Genomic DNA, 24,048 nt, shown 5'->3' with positions numbered 1-24,048 from the left:
TGATTGCTTAACAGATAATGGCACTGTCTTTTCTGGTGCTGAGGTAAATATATCAGAAGACCAAAAGTATAATCCAATTAATTATTCTAATCCATCGACAACGGAGGGAAGAAGTAAACATGTAACTCCTCAATACCAAACAGTGGCCATTGGAAACAGCACATTAGCAAATTGCCAACTTATGCTGGCAACACGAAGAATGACCACTTCAGACTATACCATCCGAACGACAGGAAGGTTACATTTCATTACACTCCAAAGCACTTTACATCCAATGCTAATATGGGTTAAGGTCAAAAAAAATCACAAAACACCAGGTTATATTCCACCAGGTTTATTTGAAAACACAAGTTTTCAGAGAACTGCTCCTTCATCAGGTGCTAGTCATCATGGTGTGGGGTAAGTGTTGAACATGACACTGGGGAGAAAGCCCCTGCTTTTTTAAAATGAAATATAGCTGTGCAACCTTTGACATCTTCTTGTGAGGGACAATGGAGCCTCAGATTAAGCTCGGATCTGATAGTGCAGCTAGAGTGTCAGCCTGGATTTATGTTGTCCAAGTCTTTGGTGAGGGGCTTGAACCCACAACCTTCTAATTCAGAAATGATAGCACTAGCCACTGAGTCACCAACAATTTGCTGAACTATAATGAGTGATTCTGCAAATTCAAGAGGACTAAAGTGAACAAACCAGAACCGAGCAGAATATTCCATGTCAAAACATTAACATTGATGATAAACTTGTATTTCCCCAAATTTTCAAATGTTACACTATACAGTTCTGTAGGAGAAAGTGAGGACTGCAGGTGCTGTACCCTATTATTAACAATAGTGGAGGTTCTACAGGACTCCTCTCAAACTCAGATTATTCAGTACACTATCAATCTACCTGCAAGTGCAAAAAATTGCCCACCTGCTTATCTCTGCGAAGCCTGGGACATAAGCTGCCATCATTTCCACAAACATTTCCACATCAAAGTTCTCTTCAGACGAGTCTGGAGATCCAAGTTCCTCCAGTACACTGGTGATATAGGACAGAATCACCTCATCCATCACACTACAGGAGGAAAAAAATCATCAATGTGACTGTCCCATCTCAACACAGTCACAGTGTCGATCATCGAACATGCAAATGCGTTTCGAGTAGCCTGACTGTATTGTTTCACAACTCCCTTTCTGCCAGGCCATTGAAACACTTTCAGCTCGATCACTTTGCTTTTGTTTTACTGAAATAAAGTACAACTGTCTGATTGTATATGTCATAGATTCCAACTTGATTCTGCTTAAAAGTAGTATTTTTTTAAAAATCAATAACTGCTAAAAGAATCATTGGGTGCAAAATATTAACTTGTTTTTCTCTCTCACAGATGCAGCCAGACCTGCTGAGTTTCTCCACTACTCTGGCATACTCAGTACCTTCAGAACTCTGGCATCCACGGTGCTTTGCTTTTACCCAAAACAAATTACCTGGTCAGTTATGTTGATACGTGTGGAACTTTGATTTGTGGAAATTGTTGCCACATTTCCAACATTAGAATACTTCAGAACTACTTAATTTGCTCTAAAAAATTTGGGTTATGAATTAGGCAGTGTCAAAACATGCTTGAAAGCACTCATCATATTGGGGAAAGAAAGAGTTAATATTTTCAATTGGTCAGGTTTTCTTCAAACATTCATCTGCTATGAGAGGTGTCCACCCAATTATTCTGCTTGTTCCAAGTGATTGCATGGAGGGTTCATTTGGTCTAAACCACCTCTGTAGACAACATGTTCATTGTGCTTTCTTTCATTTCCTCCTTGGGTCCATTACTAGTCATTCCCTTCTTAGCTCCCAATGACCTATTGAGCTTTGTGTTCTCTTCCCTGGGTCAGTGTCCCTGCTCTTTCGCTAAGAATTTGTTCTGTGATCCCTGTGTCTTACCCTGGATGGCTGTGCCTCTAGTTCCTGTGCTCCCTTTCTGTGAGGTGCCTGTGACTTCCCTTCCTTGCTGGAGATTTTGCTGATGCCCCATGTGGTCCAAATCTCCTGCTTTTCAGCCCCCTCCTGGAGAATATGCCCAGGTCACAATCATTCTCCTCTGAGCTGTTTTGTACTGTATTCAAGTGCATCCCATTGTTGTGCCAAGATGTGGATTTCTGGCAATCCATTCAAAATCAGAGAACATCTCAGCAAAGATCTTTCCGGACCCCACCCAGAGTCCATTTTAAAAACAACTGCATCCTAATCCCAGGTCACTAAGGCCATTAAACCATTTTACGTAATGTAAAAGTGTTGTGGCACAGTAGGGAGCATCACTGCCTATAAGCTCGAAGCTATGGGTTCAAATGCCAGTCTGGGACATGATGGCCAAAGGTGCATTCATAACATGGCTAAACATTTGAGTAACGACCTACAAATCCTTTAAAGCATGCCAGTAGCATGTGGTAAGAGACGGAGAGATTCCTGGTCAGCCATGTTTTATGGAGAGAATGTTGGAACCTCACCTGTCACTAACTACATCTCCAGACTGTAACATGGAGAAAGTGCTTGTCACAGCAACTCAGATTACAAGGGAACTGTCACACAGTACCACTCCATTTATTCTTTAACTATAGCAATTAGCTATATCAACAGACACTAACCATCAACAGGTCATACGGTGAAAGTGAACAACTTTTTGTCAGGGTGTTCAGTTTTGGTTCAGAGTTCATACTCTGACCCGATTCAAAACATTAGTTTCAAACTAGAAAGGAAGGTCTAAATACATATTTCAAGTTGGCATTTTAGTGGAGAAGTGATAGTATTTAGGCATTGTCGAGGGTACTGTCTTTACTGTGAAACATTAAACCACGGGTCATACTAAGTGGATGTAAAACAAAAAAGTCTAGCATATTTTTAAGAGCAAGGGAGTATCCCAATGCCCTGGCCAACATGACTTAAAATCAGATCATTTGATCAATTTCCTTTGTGTTTTTGAGATCTTGCTGTATGTAAATTGATTGCTGTGTACACCTAAATGGTAACTCTATTTCAAAGTAGTTCAGTGGCTGCAAAGTAGTTTTTGGTAACCCAAAGTGCTACACAAGTGCAAGCTGTTTCCTTTACCACCCACCTGAGATCAGCATCTGGGATGTGAAGTTGAACAAACTGGGTAAGTGCATCCTGGATAATTTTCTCCAATGCCATGACAGCAATACTTGATCAATAACAAGATCCCACCTGTAGACAAAAAGCATTTGAATGGTTTCACCTTACAGAAGGATTTCCAATTTTAATGCCTGCAGTCATCTCAAAAGTGATATTCTTCACTTAACTTTGCCATTCACTGCTGGCCCAAATGGATGGCACCCTGTATATGCTGGAGTTGGAGAACCAGCTACTCAATGCGTAGTTCCTATTCTGTTCCAGATTCATTTATTGTGTTGGACTATCCACAAGAAAAAAAAGACTGGCAGAGTATTCACATCTGGTTGGTCCTCTGTAACCACTTGCTGGGGTCATTCATTACCTGCCACACCAATCAGCTTGCTGGAATTAGACATATAAAGACTAAAGGTAACATGGGGAAAGAAAATAAACAGGAGATTGTCCCTACCCTCCCCTTCACTGTTAAAAAAAACAGGAGATTATCACACAGCATTGCCCTTTGATGTGAAGGGCAGTGCTTGTCACTGGCCACTTGGGTGTTTTCCCTTTTGAGAATTGGATCAGTGTGACTGTGTGTGCACACGTGTAAGGACTCTCCCTGTTGCTGCTTGGGGCCTGCCTCGGACTTGCCTTGGGGCCCCTCGCCAGGACCTCCACCACTGCTGCTGCTGTTGCTTGAAGCCCACCTCCACTGCTGCTGCCTGGAACTCCATTTTTGGGGCTGCCTGGGACTTGCCTTGGGGACCCTCCCCAACAGGCCTGCTCCCACCACTGCTGCGACTGAGGAACTGCCCAGGACTTGCCAGAGGCCTGCTTTCCACCACCGCTGCCTGGGACTCGCCTTGGGGACCCTCCCCAACAGGTCTGCCCCCCCCCCCCGCCCGCCGCGACCAAGGGCCTGCCCAGGACTTGCCAGAGGCCTGCCTCCACTGCTGCTGCTGCTGCCTGAGGCCTGCCTCCACTGTTGCTGCCTGGGACTCTCCTTGGGCCCCTCCACCACCACTACTGCTACTTCCGCTGCTGACTGGGACTCGCCTTGGGGACCCTCCCCAACAGGTCAGCCCCCACCGCTGCGGCCTAGGACTTGCCAGAGGCCTGCCTCCACTGCTACTATTGCCTGAGGCCTGACTCCACCGCCGCTGCCTGGGACTCGCCTTGTCCTCTCCCCAGGACCTCCACCACTGCCAGAGACCCACCTCCACTACAGCTGCCTGGGACTCAATTTTGGGGCTGCCTGGGACTTGCCTTGGGGACCCTCCCCAACAGGTCTGCCCCACACCACTACGACCGAGGGCCTGCCTGGGACTCGCCTGAGGCCTGCCTCCACCACCATTGTCACCTGAGACCAGTCTCTACCGTCAATGCCTGGGACTCGCCTTGGGTGACTGGCCTTGGGCACATCCCCAGGATTTCCACCACTGCTGCTGCCAGAGGCCCACCTCCACCACTGCTGCCTGGGGCCTAACGTCCAGCAGCAGAACATGGCGAGCCCGAAGGTCGCGGGGCCCAGCCGCACCTACGCCGGGGTAGCCGCTGCCTTAGGCTCGGCTGTCCCAGCCCCGGCTGCAAACCACACCCCCTTCAGGCACCTCACTAAACGCCTGGGGGTCAAGGCCTATCCCCACCCTAACATGACCATCGAGGCCTGCAGCAAGGCCATGGCTAGTGTGGTCGGCCCACTGGCCAACGTCGCTGCGGCCCGGATGTACGGGAAGGCCGTATTTTTCCTTAGGACCGAGCAGGCGGTCCACCTGGCCGTGGAGAGGGGGCTCGCTGTGGGCGGGACACATTTGCCCGTCGACCCTCTGGAGGTTACGGCCCAGAGGGTCGTGATCTCCAACGTCCCGCCCTTCATTGCCAGCGAGCTCCTTCTCCCCCACCTCACCACCTTGGGGGAGATCCGGTCGGGGATCCAACCGCTCCTGCTCGGTCTCAAAGACCCCGCCCTCCGGCACATCTACTCCTTCCGACGCCAGGTGTTCATTTGCCTGGCCCGGGAGGAGGTCACGGAGGGCACATTCACCCTCCTCCACGAGGGCGCGGCCTACCGTGCCTTCTGGACGGCGGACGGAGTGCGGTGCCACCTGTGCCGCGAGGTGGGGCACATTAGAAGAAACTGCCCCACCCAGAAGGCCGCTCAGCCCTCGCCAACGGCTGACGGTGGTGCCGCCGCACCCACTCCCCCTCCCCCTCCCCCAAAGTCAACACCGCAGGCCCCGGCACCGGAGCCTGAGCCGGAGGCTTCCGATCCTCCAGCCTCCGGCAGGGAGGGGGGTGAGCGTCCAGCCGGCCGGAAGGCGCTAAAGAAGACGCGTCGTGTCAAGCCTGCCCACGGGGAGACCACCCTATCCTCATCCCCGACACCCAGCCCACGACCTGCCCCGCCCCGGCACAACAATGCCCCTGCGGCCGTGCCAGCGTCGCCCCGGCGCGGGAACCCTGACCCCCAAACCCCCGAACCCGTACCCGACCCTGACCCCACGGACCCCACATCTACCCCCCCGCCCCGATGGAGAAACCCCTGGGGCTGCGACGCCCGCCCCGGGCACTGCAACACCTGGCCCGGGGGACCCTGAGCCCGAGCCCCGCCCCACCCAGACACACCCTGGCACTAACCTCGGGGGAACCACCGCTGCCCAACCTCCCGCAGCGACCGTGTCTCCGGGCCCCGGAGAGGGGACTGGGCCCCTGCCCAGCCCAGCCCAGCCCAGCCCAGCCCAGCCCAGCCCAGCCCACCATCACCTGATAAACCAGGGGCGGGGCAGGAAGTGACACGGCTGACCCTCCCCACCTTGGCCACGCCCACTGCCTTCCCCCAGCCAATCGTATTCCGGGAAAGGCTGGGGGGAGGGGCTTCAGACCCCATGACCAACAAGGCGGGCGGGGAGGATAAGGCCCATAAATCCCCCCCTGTCTCTCTGGGGAAGAGGGCCTGGCCCTTGGAGGGGAGAGACAGTCCTGCAGCGCGCCGGCAGCGCTGCCCCTCTCCAGGGGATGGGCCCACGGGACCTCCCGATGATCCCGCACCGCAGACCGACCTGCCAAAACCCCCAGGGGCTGCAGCAGGGCTTCCTGCTGCCTCGACTCCACTGGCCCCTGGGGGGGACTTTGACAACCACGAGGGCCGCGGTGCGGGTGATGACAAAGGACCCTTTACTGGGTCACCGAGCGGCGGAGGGGAGGTAGGTATTATCCCCGCTCCTCCCTCCCAGACTGTTTTTCCAGGGGCCTTGGCCCTGGGGGATGACCTTTTCCTGGGGGATGACCTTTTCCCCGAGGAGCCAGGCGTCCCGGTGTCGGGAGAGGAGCGGGGCCCCGAGCCTCCGCCGCCCGACGACCCGAACTCGGGGTGTTCCGGGACGGGGTGCGCCGAGGAAGGTACCGCCGGTGACCCTGGGGGTGGGGTCGCCGGGGGTTCGAGGCCGGTTGGCGGTGCCGGACCAGCCCCCATCCTCTCGGTGGGGGAGGGGTCGGCGACCGAGGGCGACCTCCCGGAGGAGGGTTCGGGATCGGTGGCGGACACCGGGGACAACGCGGACTCCGTCTGCAGTGACGTTTTTGAGTCCCGGGTGCCCCCCACCGATCTCCCCCTCATCCCCCTCGAGGAACTCCGGGAATTTGTCGAGGAAACTCGAGGTCGCCGGGATAGAGTCCAACTGGCTCTCGACCGCAGGAGCTCTTATGAAAAAGCTTATTGGTCGGCCCACGCTGCTCGCCAGGCGCCTGGGCTCGACGTCAACGAGCGAAAGCGAGTCAGGAACTTCCTAAGAGCACTCCTGGTGAGGGCGAGGGACTCCTGTGCCCCTCCCTCGTCCTCCCAGTAATTGTACTTGTTTTTTAACTGTACTGGTGGTGGTAGCACAATGCTTCCGACATGGAGACAACTATAGCCAGCCTCAACATCAACGGCAGCAGGGAGTCACAGCGCAGATTCCAGACCCCCTCGGTCCTTCGGGATGGGAGATATGCGGTGTGCTTCCTGCAAGAAACCCACACTACGCCGGGAGACGAAGCCACCTGGCTCCTGGAGTGGCGAGAGGGGGTCTACATGGATCACCTCACCCGCAGATCTGGCGGGGTGGCTATCCTGTTGGCCCCGCATCTTCAGCCAGAGATCTTGGGGATCAGGGAGCCAGTGCCAGGCCGTTTGCTTCACCTGACTGTTCGGCTGGGGGGCGTAGTGCTTCACTTGGTGAACGTCTACGCTCCCCTTGCCGGGCCGAGGCATGCGAGCTTCTTCGAAGAACTGTCCGCTCATCTCGCTTCCATCGACGAGAACCAGTGCGTTGCCCTCAGGGGAGATTTTAACTGCATCCTCAAGGGCAGGGCCCACGGCAGTGCCCGCACTGGCTGGGCGTCGGGGAAGAGGTTGGGGGATTTGGTCAAGTCCTTCGACCTGGTGGACGTCTGGCGGAATCTCCATCCCGACTCCATCGCCTTCACCTTCGTGAGGCCTGGGGTCGGAGCGTCCAGAATCGACCGCCTGTACGTTTCGCGGGCGTACGCCTCCTGTTTTCCGAAGGCCTCCACGCGACCATCACGTGCACGGACCATCACCTGGTGTGGGCGGAACCCCTTCCGTTCGGCACCAGGCTCGGCTCCACGTACTGGCACTTTAACAACCTGCTACTGGAGGACGAGCGGTTCCGGGACTCTTTTTGTCGTTTCTGGGCCGGCTGGAGAAGGAAGCGGGGAAGCTTCCCCTCCCGGAGGCCATGGTGGGACGTGGGCAAGGCTCACGTCCGCATCTTCTGTCAGGAGTACGCGAGGGGGTCGACCAAGAGGCGGAAATCTAGGATCGGGGAGTTGGAGAGGGAGATGCTCGACCTGGAGTCACGCCTCGGTCAGCCCGACGCGGACCCGGCCCTGCGCGGGGCGTACGAAGAGAAGAAGGCTGCGCTCCGGCACCTGCAGCTCGGCGGGGCGCAGGGCACGTATGTGAGGTCACGGATCCAGCTCCTCCAGGACCTAGACCGCGGCTCCCCCTTCTTCTACTCGCTTGGAAAAAAGGCGCGGCACCTGTCAGCAGCTCTTTGTGCGGCTGGCCGACGACAGGTCCCTCGTCTCGGATCCGGAGGGCATCAGGGCCCACGTTTAAAACTATTACAAGGCTCTGTTCTCTCCGGATCTGTCCAGCGAGGATGCTCTCAGTTCTGTGGGAGGACCTGCCGCAGCTCAGCCCGGAGGACGCCGGTAGGCTCGACGCTCCCGTCACTTTAGAGGAGCTGACCGGCACCCTCGACCGGCTCGAGGGGCAAAACCCCAGGGCTGGATGGGCTGACTGTGGAGTTCTTCAGGGTGTTCTGGGATGTCCTGGGGAGCGACTATGCACAGGTCCTGGGGAAGTGTCTAAATGCCGGACAGCTGCCCCTTTCTTGGCGCAGGCCGGTCATCGTCCTGCTGCCAAAGAAGGGGGACCTTCGTTCCTTAAAGAACTGGCGTCCGGTCTCCCTCCTCAGCACGGAATACAAAATCTTTGCCAGGGTGTTGTCTTCTCGCCTGGCTTCCGTGCTGGCCCACATGATTCACCCGGACCAGTCCTACACAGTCCTGGGCCGGAGGATACACAACGTCCACCTGGTCCGGGACCTGATCCATTTCTGTCGACGGGCTGGTCTGCCGGACGCCTTCCTGTCCCTCGATCAGGAGAAGGCGTTCAACAGGGTCAATCACGAGTACCTGCTCGGGACTCTGGGGGCATTCAGGTTTGGGATGCATTTCGTTGCCCGGACCCGACTTTTGTACGCCGCCGCAGAGTGTCTGGTTAAAGTTAACGGGTCCCTGACGCCTGCCCTTCGCTTCGGGAGAGGAGTGCGTCAAGGCTGCCCCCTGTCCGGTCAGCTGTATTCCCTGTGCGTGGAGCCTTTCCTGCGCCTCTTGCGGAGGAGGTTGTCGGGGCTGGTTCTGCGCGGCACGGGCACAGGGGTGGTCCTCTCGGCCTACACCGACGTGCTCCTCACTTTCACTGACCTGGGGAGGATGCGCGAGTGCCAGGCCGGGTGGACATCTCCTCTACCTGGGGGTCTACCTCAGCCCCGCTGAAGAATCCTGGCCGGCCAACTGGCAGGAGCTGGAGGCCAAAGTCTCGGCTCGCCTAGGCCGCTGGACAGGACTGCTCCGAGTGCTATCTTACAGGAGTCGAGTGCTGGTCATAAACCAGCTGGTGGCCGCTATGCTGTGGTACCGGCTGGTCACTTTGGTCCCTCCTCCTGGCTTTGTCGCTGACATCCAGAGAACATTGGTCGACTTCTTCTGGGACAAAAAGATGCACTGGGTCGCCATGCAGGTTTTGAGTCTCCCTATTGAGGAGGGCAGTCAGTCACCGGTGTGCGTCCGCACCCAGGTCGCGACATTCCGCCTTCAGACCTTGCGGCGATACCTTTACGTCGAGCCTCCTCCTAGGTGGTGCCCCCTGGTGACTTATTTTTTTCCGCCAGGTGTGTAACCTCAACTATGACACACAGCTCTTGTTCGCCGACCGTGATGGTTTGGAGGTCGCCCTCAAGACGCTGCCTGTCTTTTACCAGGACCTGATCACTGTTTGGAACATGGTCGAATCGCGTCGCGCCTACCCTCCGGCTGGAGTAGCAACTGTCGTCAGGGAGCCGTTGCTCAGGAATCTACACCTCCATACTCGCGGGTTCGAGTGGCTGTCAGAGGGGAGGGCCGTGGCGGCGAGGGTGACCAGGGTCGGGACGTACTGGGTGCCGGGGGCCTGGGCTGGACGCTGCCGCAGGACATAGCGAGCAGTGCAGCGGTAGACGTCCGGTACGTGGCCACCGCCATCCGACGCCTTAAAACGGCGGTGCTCGGACCCGACATAGTGCACCAGTTGGAGGACGCTCAGGTGTGCGGTGGGATCCCGTCCGCGCTCACCCCAGCCCGGACGGAATTTCACATTGGCCCCAAGGTCCTGTACTTCCCGCGGGAGCCTATGCCCCACAACCTGAGCCGCTTCCGGAATTTTAATTTTGTTTCTTTCAAGGATGTGAAAAGAAGGGCCCTGTATAGACTGCTGCTGCACACTGTCCACCTCTTCTCCCTCATCCACCGTCCAGACACGCCTTAGTGTGCCCATTTGCCACTGGGCGGTGGGGATCCCCATTGGAGGGCTCTCTACGCAGGAGTCCTCCCCCTTTCTCTCGGATCTGGGGTGGAGGGTGCTGCACGCAGCAGTCCCCTGCAACTGTAGATTGCAGTGGTTCACGGACTCCCAGCCCAACTGCTTGTTCTGTGGAGTCCGTAGACCATGTATATATTGGGTGTGGGCGTTTGCACTCTTTTTGATTTTCTTTAAAAACCACTTCTTCTGCTTTTGGTTGCACTTCAGTCCCACGCTCCTGATCTTCGGGTACCCGGTATGGAGGGAGGGAGGGCAGGTCCGAAGACCTCCTCGTGGGTCTGCTCCTGGGCCTGGCCAAACTGGTCCAGGCAGCGGGCCGTGGAGGGGGTCGTTAGGGCCGACTGCCTGCCCCTCTTCCGCGGTTACGTTAGAGCCCCGGTGTCCACCAACACCCTGGAGTTGTTCAGGGAGAGGTGGGCACCGCAGGGAGTGGAGTGCATTATTTCCCCGTCCAACTCTATTTTGATTTAATCCCTACCCTCCCCTTCACTGTTTTGATCACACAGCATTGCCCTTTGATGTGAAGGGCAGTGCTTGTCACTGGCCACTCGGGTGTTTTCCTATCTTCCCGGTGGTGGAAATTGAATAAAGATTTGTATTAAAAAAAAGACTAAAGGTTCCTTTTATGAATCATAACTGCAATACAAAAATAATTCCAAGTCACTGCAATCCTATACATCTATTTGAGGCTTTATCCACTTGATGTGGAATGTGGCTCGCTCATCTACAGTCTTTAAAACTTTAACTTGCTGGGTCAACTGTGGCTCAATTGGTAGTGTCCTTACCTCTGAATCACTATGTTCAGGGTACAAGTTGAACTCGAGAGCTTGAGGACGAAGATAAAGGCTGACACTTCAGTGCAGTACTGAAGGAATGCTGCCATCTGTGGCTGTGATGTTAAACCAAAGCTTGAGTGGATGTAAAAGCTCCCACAGCACTGCTTCAAAGAAGAGTCTGGCAGTAATATCTTAGGTCAACATTTATCCCTCAATCAATATCACAAAAATGAATTGATTATCTGAACATTATTTGAGAGAACTTGCTGTGTGGAAATTGGCTGCCAAGTTATTACATCAGTGAATATACTTCAAAGTGCTTCATTAGCTACAAGGTGCTTTGAGATGTATAAATATAAGTTTTTCTTTGGCTTTATATAAAATTTCTCCTGATTTCTTCCAGATTTTCCATGTACTGGGACATAGGATGAAGAGTCAACTTAGTTTCCATTTTTTTTGGTATCAAACAGGATAGTGAAGCATACCTTCACAGCTCATACAGCAGTCATGTTTCACTATTAGAGGAACATCAATCATGTTAAACATTGCATCTTCATAACAGACATGTCTGACCCCACACTAATTAACAATTATGTTTGTACATTCAACTCTACAATGTAAAATCCAGCTTATTGATTTTACAAAATTGCCTCACCAAAATACTCACTGAACCTCGAACCACTATCCAATTATTCCCACTCCCTCACCCAACACATATTTCCTTTGCATTGCTATCTATTTCACTTTTGAAATAGAATGTTGAATCTGCTTCCCCCAAACTTTCAAGCAGCGCTTTTCTACAACACAACTCTAACATTGACCATTTCTTCATTTCCCCGCATCCAAATGACTTTTCTTAAAACAAAAGAATTACTTTAAAATTTGTTATCCCTGGTACCAGCCATCCTGCCAGAAGAATGCAGATTGTCATTGACCCTGTATAGGCGACTGTGCGTCAAGTAGGTGCTCACTATTATTTCAAATGTGTTCTCCTGTACAGACCACTGTCTGCTATTCTCCTTCCACACCATCTCGGTTCTTACATGGGGTATCGGAAACTCTGCAATCCAATTCCAATTTCTGGATTAGTGGTGCTGGAGGAGCACAGCAGTTCAGGCATCCGATTCCAATGTTGCACTAAACAAAGCCCTGGAAATCTTAATCCTCCCCCTCCTGCAACTGCTAAAGACCCTCTCCACTTTGAGTCAGGTGTGAGTTCAAGCCCAAATATGACAAAATGACGCTCTGAAGAGCACTCAAACTACATTCTAGCATGGGGCTGAGGTTGCACTGCATTTTAAGAGGTAACATCTTTCAGATTATAAGCCGAGCCCGTCTCTGCCCTCTCGGGTAGAGCTGCTCTACTCCAAAGAAGAGCAATGAAACTCCCACCGGGGTCCTGGATTAATATTAGTCTCTCACCCAACATCGCTGTTGGTGGGATCTTTCCTACAGTACAACAATTTCTACGCTTCAAAAACAATTCGTTCGCTGCAAAGAGCTTCGGTACATCCTGAGAATGTCAAAGGCGCCATGTAAATGCAAGTCTGTCTTTAAAAGCCGGTAGAAGATGCAGGGTCATTCTGGAGGATACACACAACCACCAGATGAGAGAAACCAACGCTCCACGTCCCACATATATAAATTAGACAACCCACTTACACCGACCATTCGATTCCCAACCGTCCCCGGAGCCCGCAACCGTCAAAAACCCGCCGAGCACTAGCCACGCCCCTCGCCGCGCGCTGTCTTCGAGCCTCCGTGAGTCCTCACCCCGCCCCCCCCGGCGGCGCTGTCTTCAGCCCCCGAGCGCTGACCCCGCCCCCAGCACTCACTCCATCCCCCGAGCGCTGACCCCGCCCCCAGCACTCACTTCAGCCCCCGAGCGCTGACCCCGCCCCCAGCACTCACTTCAGCCCCCGAGCGCTGACCCCGCCCCCAGCACTCACTTCAGCCCCCGAGCGCTGACCCCGCCCCCAGCACTCACTCCATCCCCCGACGGCGCTGTCTTCAGCCTTCGAGCACTGCCCCTGCCCCCAGCATTCACCACGCCCCCCCCCCCGGGTGGATTGGTCTTCAGCCTCCACCCCTCGCTTTCACCCTACCCCCGCCCGGCGGCATAGTCTTCAGCCACGAGCCCCTGACCCCCCCGACGGCGCAGTTTTCGGCCCTCGAGCACTGACCCCCCCGCCCCCGGCGGTTCTGTCTCCAGCCCCCGTGCACTGACTCCGCCCCCCGGCGGTTTTGTCTCCAGCCCCAGTGCACTGACTCCGCCCCCCGGCGGTTCTGTCTCCAGCCCCAGTGCACTGACTCCGCCCCCCGGCGGTTCTGTCTCCAGCCCCAGTGCACTGACTCCGCCCCCCGGAGGTTCTGTATTCAGCCCGTGCACTGACCCCGCCCTCCGGCGGCGCTCTCTTCCGCCCCCGAGCACTGGCCCCTCCCACCCCAGCCGAAGTGAGGTTCTGGAAACGTCTTTGACAGTTTGAGCCGTCGCTGATGTCATAACAGAATCGTCGAAAATAGGCATCAAGTATTTATCATAGTGTTAAACATAGACCGATATGAAATTACATCAAAAACTACTTTCGCTGGCCTAGGGAAGGGAAGGAGGACCATTCCCCTCCAAAACAAAACTGGACACGTAAGGAATGAAGATTTTGAAGAGGCATTTAGGGTGCATTAGTAACAAGATTTGGAGATGCCGTTGTTGGACTGGTTAAAAGTCACACAACACCAGATTATGGTCCAACAGGTTTAATTGGAAGCACTATCTTTCGGAGCGCCGCTGCCTCATCTAGTGGTTGTGGAGTACACCGTTTATCGCAAACGTTTACAAAGCGATGTAACTGAAATGATACATTGAAAAATACCTTGATTGTTAAGTCTCTCGTCTGTCTCACACACCTACGCACATGCCTACACTCACATGTATCCTATCAGACTTAGACACTTTACACACCCACACACACACACTCAACTCTTCTCTCCTCCTCCTCCCCCCCCCGACACACGCACTCACACACATATACACTATCTCAGACACTCTCAAACACACACATGTACCCTCTCTTAAGACACTTTACACTCACACATATACAGTCTCTCTCAGACACTCACAAACCCCCAGACAGACACACACACACACACACACACATACACGTTTGTGGGGTGACTTTGTACTTGCAGAGTTACATTGTACTTGGCTCAAAAACTGTACGAATCCATGTAAGACTCTGTTAACTCACTTTTTAGATTAGAATCAGTCTAAACATTATGGCACAGACAGGGAACACAGGGGGCTGACACCTTCAACATAACATCTTATCTGGGCTGACACCAATTGTTACAGTTAACCTGAGAATATAACTTTTAAAGAAAGTTTTATGATTTACATATGAAAGAAGTGAGGTAAGGTTTTTGCCCAAAACGTCGATTTTACTGCTCCTCGGATGCTGCCTGAACTGCTGTGCTTTTCCAGCACCACTCTAATCTAGACATATGAAAGAAGTGAAACTATCATGGTCATTTTAACAGATAAGAGACTTAACAAACAGTCAAGGTATTTTTCAATGTATAATTTCAGTTACATCACACTGTAAACTTTTGCTATAAATTCTGTGTCTTACAATTGTGTACTCCACAACCATCTGATGAAGGAGCGGTGCTCCGAAAGCTAGTGCTTCCAATTAAACCTGTTAGACTATAACCTGGTGTTGTGTGATTTTTAAATTGGTAACAAGTGTATGTGTCATAGAAATTTTTTTAAATTTGGCAACTTATGGCACTGAATGAAGATATTTGGTTGTGGAAGAGCCATTTGTAATTATATGTTCCAATTTGCGGTCCGTCGCTTACTTTTTGAAGTACAATTCTGCCTTTCCCATTTTTTCAGCATAACATGTTAAAGCAGGGGAGTCGATGACTCTGGCATAAGCCCTTCATCAGGAATGGTGGGTGGGGCAAGGTGGCTGAGATAAATAGGAGGCAGGATTCTCCTGCTCCTGAGATGTTGCCTGATGGGCTTTGCTTTTTCAACGCAACACTTTTCGACTCTGATCTCCAGTTCTCACTTTCTCCCAGGCGCTTTAACCTTACTACAAAGCATCTTCCAAGGATGCCCACTTTGAAGAAGTTCTCCTCCTCCCTCCACAAGGATCTCAGCGAGTCTCTATCTCACTGCACACCCCAAGTAATTTAAGCCACCCAACGCCTCGAGGAAGAACACCTCATCTTCTGCCTTGGGTCCCTCCAACCAAATGGCATTGGCATGGACCTCATCACTTTCCTTATCTTCATCTCTCTCCCCCTCACTTATCCCAGATCCAACCCTCCAACTTGGCACCCCCCTCTTGAACTATCCCACCTGTCCCCTTTGACCCATCACCATCACCCCCCCACCTGCATTATCTACCTACTGCCTTCCCAGCTACACCCCCCCCCCACCATTCCTGATGAATGGCTTATGCCCAAAACATCAATGCTCATGCTCCTCGGATGGTGCCTGACCTGCTGTGCTTTTCTAGTGTTACACATTGACGCTTCTAAATGTGTGTTAAATATTTTCTGATATTTAATTTCACCAGTTAAGAAAATTATGCCAGGTGTACAAGTATCGAGCATCAACCTCTATACTCTCACTCAGCAAAAACAATTCAAACCAATGGTATATCCCACAAATTGGCACAGATCAGGGTTTTCTCAGTTAGCTACACTTTTCCTTCTGAATCAGAACATTGTGGATTCAATCTTCTGTAGGCATACAAATAGTAACATTGTGGTTAAAGCAAAAGTTGGATCGATTGGGGGGAAAAAAAAGGGGGATTTACACCTGAAGGCAGAAGACATGGCTGAGGAGTTAACTGTATACTTTGCATTAATCTTTGCCAAAGATGGAGATGCTACCCAGGCCCTGGTGACACTCAGGAGAAATTCTGTCAGTAGAAGCGTCCAAATTACTAACGAAGAAGCATTGGATAGATGGTACGTACTTAAAGTTGACAAGGCACTGAGACTGGAGAAGTTGCATCAAAGGATTTTGAAGGGAGTGAGAGTGGAAGTTACAAAGGCACTGACTATTAATCTTTCAATCTTACCTCAAGTCAGGATAGGTGCCAGAAGACAGGAAAATGCAAATATTATGACTTTATTCAAGAAAGATTGTAATGATAAGCCCAGAAAATGTAGACCAGCGTATCCAAACTCACTGGTGAGGGACCACCTAGAGACAATTACTTAGGATAAAATTAGTAGTGCATGGAAAAAAGGCAGGTTGATTAGGAAGAGTCAGTATGGAATTTTAAAAGGGATACTTTTAACTCACTTCCTGAAGGATTTTAATTACCCGCATAATATTCTGGGGACCTGGGTTCAAATCACAACACCACAGATGTTAAAATTTGAATTCAGTTTTAAAAAGTCTGGAGTTAGAAGTCAAATGGTGACCACAAAATTATTGTCAAAATCCATCCGGTTCACTAATGTCCATTAGAGAAGGAAACGACAAGCTTAGTTGTGTCTTCAGACCCACAATAATGAGGTTGACTCTTAATTGCTGTCTGAAATGACCCAGCAAGCCACTAAGTTCAATAGCAACTAGAGATGGGCAATAAAGGCTGGCCCAGCCTGTGACACCCACATCCCATGAGTGAATAACAAAAGTAGTAAGTCTTTTCTCAACATGTAGGATTGCCGCTGCTGGGAGACTGGAGAGATACCAGCACTTGTGCAACTGTAAGAGTCTTTAGGGAGAGCAAAATGCAACATCTTGGATATCTCCCACTCAAAATCTGTGCTCCTTTGTTTATGCTTATGCCTTTAGGCATTTTGCTTCCCACAAATAATCCTGAGAAGCTGAATAGCGTTTTTCTCTTAATTATTTCTGTTACTTTAAAGCTAACATTAATTATCTGGTGCATAGACTGAAAATATGCCTTAAGAAAATATGTCAGTGGGCTGTTGCCAAGAATCTTTCAGTTTACAAGAGGGCAGGGCAATGAACTAAAAATACTCGAGTTTTCAATAGTTATTCAAGATTCATAAGAAACCTGTTCAGTGGTTTGAAAACTGAACTTTATATTTTTGCTCGTTTAGCCATTCAGAATTGTTGCAAGGTTTTGCTCACAGCACCATACCTCCGTTGACAACAGCACAAATTGGAGAATTCAAGATGAACATTCACAGGATTCCAGATACTCCTGCATTGAAATTAGTCACTGAAAATAAAGAATACAGAATCTGGTGAACTGATCTCTGATTCTCCAATCTGCCCTTCTATTGAATGATGCTCTTACCTGGATGTGGAGCCTCACTACTTCAATTTTTTTAAAATTGATTACTCAGATTAGCTTAGAGAGCTGGGTCTATTTACTACAGACCAATGGAGACTTAAATATGATCTACAAAGTTCTATAAAATAATGAAAAAACAGGACCATTAAAAACTGATTTGGAAGATAGATTTGAAAGACTTCAGAGGGATGTTAGCTGCACAGAAGTAGGAATAAATCGGATGTTGGGCTTTTTTCATCTGGGATTAGAGATTCTCTGAAATACATTATATACTGCTAGTTGGTGCAGTGTGTAGCATAAAAGTGGGAACTACAGTAGTCTTGGGGCAGAGACTGGATCATGTAAAAGAAAGGTGGAGTATTAAACGATGTACAGATGTTCATTGAACTCATGGACTAGTTTTGATTGCTTTATTGGGCCAGAAAGTGATTTTCCAGAATTTATTTCTCCTTTGACATGAGGTACATTTTCCCTGTTCCAGGAGATCACGCATGAAAGGAGGTAGCTGGTCATATTGCTCCAGATATTACAAGCAGGTTCAGAGAACCAGCTGGTCTTTTTTTGAGACTTCATTCTTGTCACAACTGAACCAGGCATGTTTGCTGAGTAATAGTTGAACTTTGAATTTTGCTCAGTGTATTTAGACTTGTTAGTTTTTGAGAGTTTCAATTTAAAATAATCACCAGTACCAGCTTTATGTTTTACATAAGAAAGAAGTTTAGTTTGTTACACTATTATTGCTGAAAGTTAACAGTAAAATGAAAAAGTACTTAAATGATTAGCTAAATTACAGAATGATTTAAAGTAAAGATGGATAAAAGGCATACAGATGAAAATAAGATGGGTCTCTTATCTTTGCAAGCCTTCTTCACTCTTTGAGGTAAACGGGTTGAAGTCAGAATTGAGCAGCTTTAATGGCTTCAGTAGATAAATAGATGGAGGTTTCTCCCACAAGTGGAATTCACAGCAAAAACAGAAATTGATGGAGAAACTAAACAAGGCAACATCTGTAGAAAGAAAGCAGAAATAACGTTTTGGGTTCAGTGATCCTTCTCAAGGACTGTGCTTTCTCTCCACAGATGCTGCTAGACCTACTGTGCTTTTCTGTTTTTATTTCAAATTTCCAGCATCCATGGTTCTTTGTTTTATTTCAGCAGAGCAGATTCTCCAAGGGAGTGAAGGCTCCTTTATTTCACTTACACCACTGCAAGTTGTGCCCCTTGATAGCCCAGTTCAGTTCAGTATAGCAGTCTTTTAGCCTCACCTCCCCTTCCTGTTAAGAACCTGCTTGCTGACTGCTTGTCTGAGATTTTCTTAGAGCTCAGCTTAAAATGGTGACTTACGGCCTGACATATCACAACCAGACAAAATAGCTGCTCAATTTTAAAAGAGCCATTGTTTCACCAGGTAAAAACATTAATTATGTTGGAATTCTTTATATGACCTTCCAGTCTTCTGTTTTCTCAGAAGCTTTCAATTCTCACATCTTCATAAGTACCCACTGTTGTCCAACCGAATTCTAAATGTCTCCCTTTGTGTTTGATGTGGAGATAACAGTTCAATAGCCTTTGATTCTCCTAATGGAGCAGATGGTTATCTGATGTGGTTTCCATCCCTAAAGCATTTTTGCTGTATTGTGTGGCGGCTCAGTGATTAGCACTGCTGCCTCACAGCGCCAGGGACCCAGGTTCAATTTCCACCTCGGGCAACTGTCTGTGTGGAGTTTGCACATTATCCCCTTGTCTGCGTGGGTTTCCTCTGGGTGCTCCGGTTTCGTCCCACAGTCCAAAGATGTTAGGTGAATTGGTCATGCTAAATTTCCTGTAGCATTAGGTGCATTAGTCAGGGGTAAATGTGGGGGAAGTGGGTTTTGGGTGGGTTTGCTCTTCACAGGGTCAGTGTGGACTTGTTGGGCTAAAGGGCTTGTTTCAATACTGTAGGGAATCTAATCTAATCATAAAGCATTTAAAGGTCAGAAGGAGGAATATAATTTTAACAGTCAATTCCAAATTAAAACAATAATTATGGCAAAAACTGATTTAAAATGATATATTGTTGCCCATTTAATGGTGAATTTGTACTCAATTGTGCATAAACTGGAGTAAGGAGTTGGGAAAATGCACCAAATAAATGGTACTCACTGCACCAGTTGATGCCACACAATCATAACATCATTTACCATACTAAATGTACCTTGGATTTACCTTCACTCTGCCCCACCTTCAGCCTTGGTCCCTGCAGGTCCCATTTCTTCACTGCCTGAATCAAGGATGAGAGAGGCAAAAAAAAACCTGCAGATGCCGGATTCCAGAGTAGACAAAGGGTTATACATGAAACATCGACTTCTCTAACTCCTGATGGTGCCTGGCTTGTTGTGTTCTTCCAGCCTCCTGCTTGTCCACCTTGAAACAGGGATGAGACAGCCACCCTTGCTCTTCAAAATAAGGACTCACTCAAAGTTCTAGTTAAGCTGTAGTGAAAGACTTTATTACCACATGTAGGCTAACATTCTTGTGCTAAAAAGTGATTTGAGTCTGTAGATCATAATGTTCCGTGGATTGGTTTACCTTTAAGAGGCTCTTGCTGAGTTAAACAGGAAATGAAATTGAACGAGTGACCTTTGACCTTCTCCAAACAATGATTTATTCAGGAGCTGTTTGCAAGTAGAATTGTTGGTAAGAGTTGTGTGGGAAGATGCTCGTGGACAAAGTCTCTGGTGCTTATTTCAGAAGGATCAGCCTTTTCTGGATAGCCTGCATCACTCTATCCTTTGGGTATTACACTGTACGTATGTGCGTGTACTGGCATGATCAGTTAAAGCTTGTTTCTGTGTCATATATAAGATATGGAGCCAAAAAACACTGCTCTCCCCCTCCCCCCCCACTCCCCCTCCCCCCCCCACTCCGTACCTATAAACAAAAGATGCGATCAGGGTTGAAACAGCTCTTTGACGTAATGTTTCTATCGGGACCTTGAGATCCCCTTCGGATAATCTGATATTCAGATAATTGAGATTCCTCTGTATAAGGTGTTGACTTATTTCCTTAAGTACCGACAGATAGCCAATGTGAACGATGCTGTCCATTATTGGTCTCCCATTTGGATCCTTTTAATATTCAATACCTCCTCCTTAATTGTAATTCTACACTTCCTACCTGTTTGATGGAAAGTTCTGCAGTAACAGGCATGGAAGGGAAATATCATACAGACCCTGTAGACACTCACCATTATAGAGCCATATAGCATGGAAACAGATCCTTTGGTCCAATCAGTCCATACTGAATGTAATTCCAAACTAAATTAGTCCCACCTTCCTGTTCCTGACCCATATCCCTCCAAACTTGTCCTATTCATCCACTTAGCTAAATGTCGTTTAAAGATTGTTGTGGAGTTAAGAGTTCAAACTCCACCATAGCTGCAGGTGGAATTTAAATTTAGTTATTACTAAAACTGAAATATACAGTGAATCTTAGTAATGGTGGCATAAAACTATCATCAATAGTCATCAAGTACCCAGCCTTTCAGTAATCCTTTACTGAAAGGAGATGTGATATTTTTACCTGGTCTGACTTGCATGTGACTCCAGTGTTCAAGGGTAATGAAGAATGGGTAACAAATGTTGGCTAATATCCTATGAAATAATTAAAATAAAAACTGTTGGAACAGTTAAGCCTGAGTTTGCATAAATTATGTTTTCAGTGGCAGAGATGAAAGCAGGCAATGTTATGGAGGTGGTCTTAGTGATAACATGAACATTTGATTGGAAGCTCACCTTCAAGTCAAAGATAGGATTGAGGTTGTGAAGAGTATGGTTTAGACAGTTGCTAGGCATAGGAATGGTATAGAATTTGCTGAAGGACTGGAAATAATGTTACCTGTAACATGCATCACTCTATGGGTCCAGTTTTGCTAAAGGTCTGTGTGGAAGAAAATAAAATTGGGGAGTGTAATGTGGCAGCAATGGCTTTATCTTTTTCAGTAGTGAATTGGACGAATTTTTAGCTCATCTAGAGCAGGTGAAAGGCTTTTTTTTAAAAAAAAACAACTTTGTAGTCAACCCAAGTCCAATTTTTGATTTCTGGGATGTTACTGGAATAGTGAGCAGTTACAACAGAGGAGAGAAGGAGCTGATTTTCTTTTGTGTTTCATTGAGTCAGATGTACAGCACAGAGATGTACAACAGAGATGTGTGGGCGGCATGGTGGTTAGCATGGGTGCTCTGGTTTCCTCCCACAGTCCAAAAGATGTGCAGGTTAGGTGAATTGGTCATGCTAAATTGCCCCTAGTTGGGTCGAAGGGCCTGTTTCCACACTGTAAGTAATCTAATCTAATCAGAAACAGACCCTCCGGTCCAATTCATCTATGCCAACCAGATATCCTAACCTAATCTAGTTCCGTTTGCTAGCACTTAGCCTGTATTGCTCTCAACCTTTCCTCTTCATTATACCCATCCAGATGCCTCCTAAATGCTGTACCAGTCTCCTCCACTTCCTCTGGCAGCTCATTTCATACATGCAGCACCTCTGTGTGAACAAATTGTCCCTTAGGTCCCTTTTAAATCTTTCACCTCTGATCCTAACCTCTAGTTCGTGACTCCCCCACCCCAGGGAAAAGATCCTGTCTATTTCTCCTATGCATGCCCCTTACGATTTTATAAACCTCTATAAGGTCACCCCTCAGCTTCCTCCGCTGCAAGGAAAACAGCCCCAGCCTATTCAGCCTCTCCCTGTAGCTCAAATCCTCAAACCCTGGCAACATCCTTGTAAATCTTTCTGAACCCTTTCAAGTTTCACAACAGCCCTCCGAATAAGAGGGAGACCAGAATTGCACACAATATTCCAAAAGTGGCCTAACCAATGTCCTGTACAGCTGCAACGTGACCTCCCAACTCAGTGCTCTGTCCAATAAAGGAAAGCATATCAAATGCCTTCTTAACTATCCAACTTACCTGTGGCTCTACTTTCAAGGAGCTATGAACCTGCATTCCAAGGTCTCTTTGTTCAGCAACACTCCCCAGGACCTTATCATTAAGTGTATAAGTCCTGCCCTAATTTGCTTTCCAAAATGCAGCACCTCACATTTATTTAAATTAAACTCCATCTGCCAGTCTGTACTTTCCCGTCGTACTCTGAGGTAACCTTCTTCACTGTCCACTACACGTCCAATTTTGGTGTCATCTGCGGACTTACTAACTATACCTCCTTTGTTCACATTCATATTATTTCAGATCTCTTGATACTTAGTTGACCAGTTGTCTGCCATGTCAAGCCCAGGAATTTGAACCCAGATTTGTGAGTGTGTATATATAGGTCTTTCAGATATTTCCCAAGTCTCTCAAAGTAGGATTGGGAAATGGAGGTTAAAGACAGAGGCTTTTTAAGCTGATAATTTAGTTAGCTTTGAGGATGGGCAAAAGTGCTCCAACTTTTCCCATTTTGAGTCCAGAGAACCCAGGATTCAGAGGGCGAATGGGTGAAGGATAACAGCACAATGCCACAAACCTATATAGTGCAGAGTTCACCAGGGAGTTGACTGCCCAGGAACCATTTTGAATTCAAAGCTGTCCCATGATTACTGAAAAATAGGAAATAATCTTGTATCACAGTAATTTGTTTTTAGTCCTAACCGACACCCAATCCTCCTCCCATTCTTCATCAGCTTACCCCCATTTGTGCATTCTTCTGTACCTATATTCCTCTGCAAACTATTCATTGTTCTCTTTCTAGTTGCTGATGTTTTGGCCACAGAGCATCCCTTATCAGAGTCTTGGACCCTTGGGCATCTTCTCCAAGTATCTGATGGACAACTATTACACCCATTTGTACTTTGGGTAAGTCCCTGCCGTGCGCTGCGCAAAACATCTCGATTGCTGCAACCCTCTCCAGCTCACCCACCACTCTCTTTTTGCTCCCCACCATGAACTGTGAACTCTAATTTTTGAAGCCTAAATTCTGTGTGTCCATGTCTTGCACTTAACCTTTCCTGAATGAATGTAGTGAAGTGGAATTAGGGAAAAGGACTTTCCCAACCTTGTTGGGTGGATAGATCTGAGATCTATCATGATCTGTAACATGAGCTATATGGGAATTACTAAGAATAAAGATTAAAATTTAATTGCCAGAGTAGCCCTATCCACGCCCCAAGACCCTATGCAACAGCTGACTGATTTCTCTCATTTTCAGTGTCTTTTTTTTTTCTGTCCAGTCCTGGAATCCTCCAAAGGCCAGAAAGTTCCCTAGCTGGCTCCAAACTCAAACTTTGTGTAAAGTGGGAAGTCCAAGATATTGTGCACCTTCAGGAAGGTTTGAAGCTGGCAACAACATTGCCTGGAAAAAATGATCATGTGACCTTGTGCAACTGTGAGCAAGCTGTTGCATATTTTCTAAAGCATCATTCTCAGGATGTGATCACGCTAGCCAGCATCTATTATAGGTTCCTAATTGTCATCAAGAAGGTTGTGGTGAGCCTCTGCCTTAGACCGTTATACTGTGTATTCAGGATTAACCCACCGTGCTGTTTGGTGATATTATTGTTCTTTGAAGTCAAGGAGATTGTTTTTGAGAGTTACTGTTTGTTGAAGTTGATGCAGTACTTATGGATAGTTTACCACTGCTGAACGGAATGGATGTTGAAGACAAATGTTCCCTTTCATGCTTAATTAGCAAGGAACCATATAGTGGTGTACATGCTCTTGCAGTCAAAAGTCATTCTGAAGTTCAACATCATGGTGGGTTGT

At 48.7% G+C, this 24,048-nt stretch overlaps 2 protein-coding genes across 11 annotated transcripts in view; one reads left to right on the top strand and one right to left on the bottom strand.

Moving 5' to 3' along the window:
• Positions 1-19,843, bottom strand: part of cuedc2 (CUE domain containing 2) — an 81,370-nt gene extending 61,527 nt beyond the window's left edge. For 2 of the 6 annotated variants that reach the window (XM_072583097.1, XM_072583092.1), the window contains exons 1-3: positions 12,688-12,794; positions 3,092-3,198; positions 913-1,056 (exon numbers count right to left, since the gene is read on the bottom strand). In XM_072583097.1, the coding sequence (XP_072439198.1) occupies positions 913-1,056; positions 3,092-3,165 (218 nt within the window). In that variant the 5' untranslated portion in view covers positions 3,166-3,198; positions 12,688-12,794. Of the gene's footprint in view, positions 1-912; positions 1,057-3,091; positions 3,199-12,447; positions 12,614-12,687; positions 12,795-18,139; positions 18,320-19,516 lie in introns of those variants that run through there. The other 4 variants (XM_072583093.1, XM_072583095.1, XM_072583094.1 and 1 more) reach the window with 4 other exon arrangements.
• An 89-nt stretch (positions 19,844-19,932) lies between these two features.
• tmem254 (transmembrane protein 254) overlaps positions 19,933-24,048 on the top strand; it is a 56,042-nt gene continuing 51,926 nt past the window's right edge. For all 5 annotated transcript variants that reach the window (XM_072583103.1, XM_072583104.1, XM_072583102.1 and 2 more), the window contains exons 1-2: positions 19,933-20,096; positions 23,039-23,142. In XM_072583103.1, coding sequence (XP_072439204.1) covers positions 20,007-20,096; positions 23,039-23,142 — 194 coding nt within the window. In that variant the 5' untranslated portion in view covers positions 19,933-20,006. The remainder of the gene's footprint in view (positions 20,097-23,038; positions 23,143-24,048) is intronic.

This window comes from Chiloscyllium punctatum, chromosome 13 (assembly GCF_047496795.1).
Source record: "Chiloscyllium punctatum isolate Juve2018m chromosome 13, sChiPun1.3, whole genome shotgun sequence".
Classification (NCBI taxonomy): domain Eukaryota; kingdom Metazoa; phylum Chordata; class Chondrichthyes; order Orectolobiformes; family Hemiscylliidae; genus Chiloscyllium; species Chiloscyllium punctatum.
The sequence above is the reverse complement of the archived record's forward strand: the minus strand, read 5'-3'. Positions and strand labels throughout refer to the sequence as shown.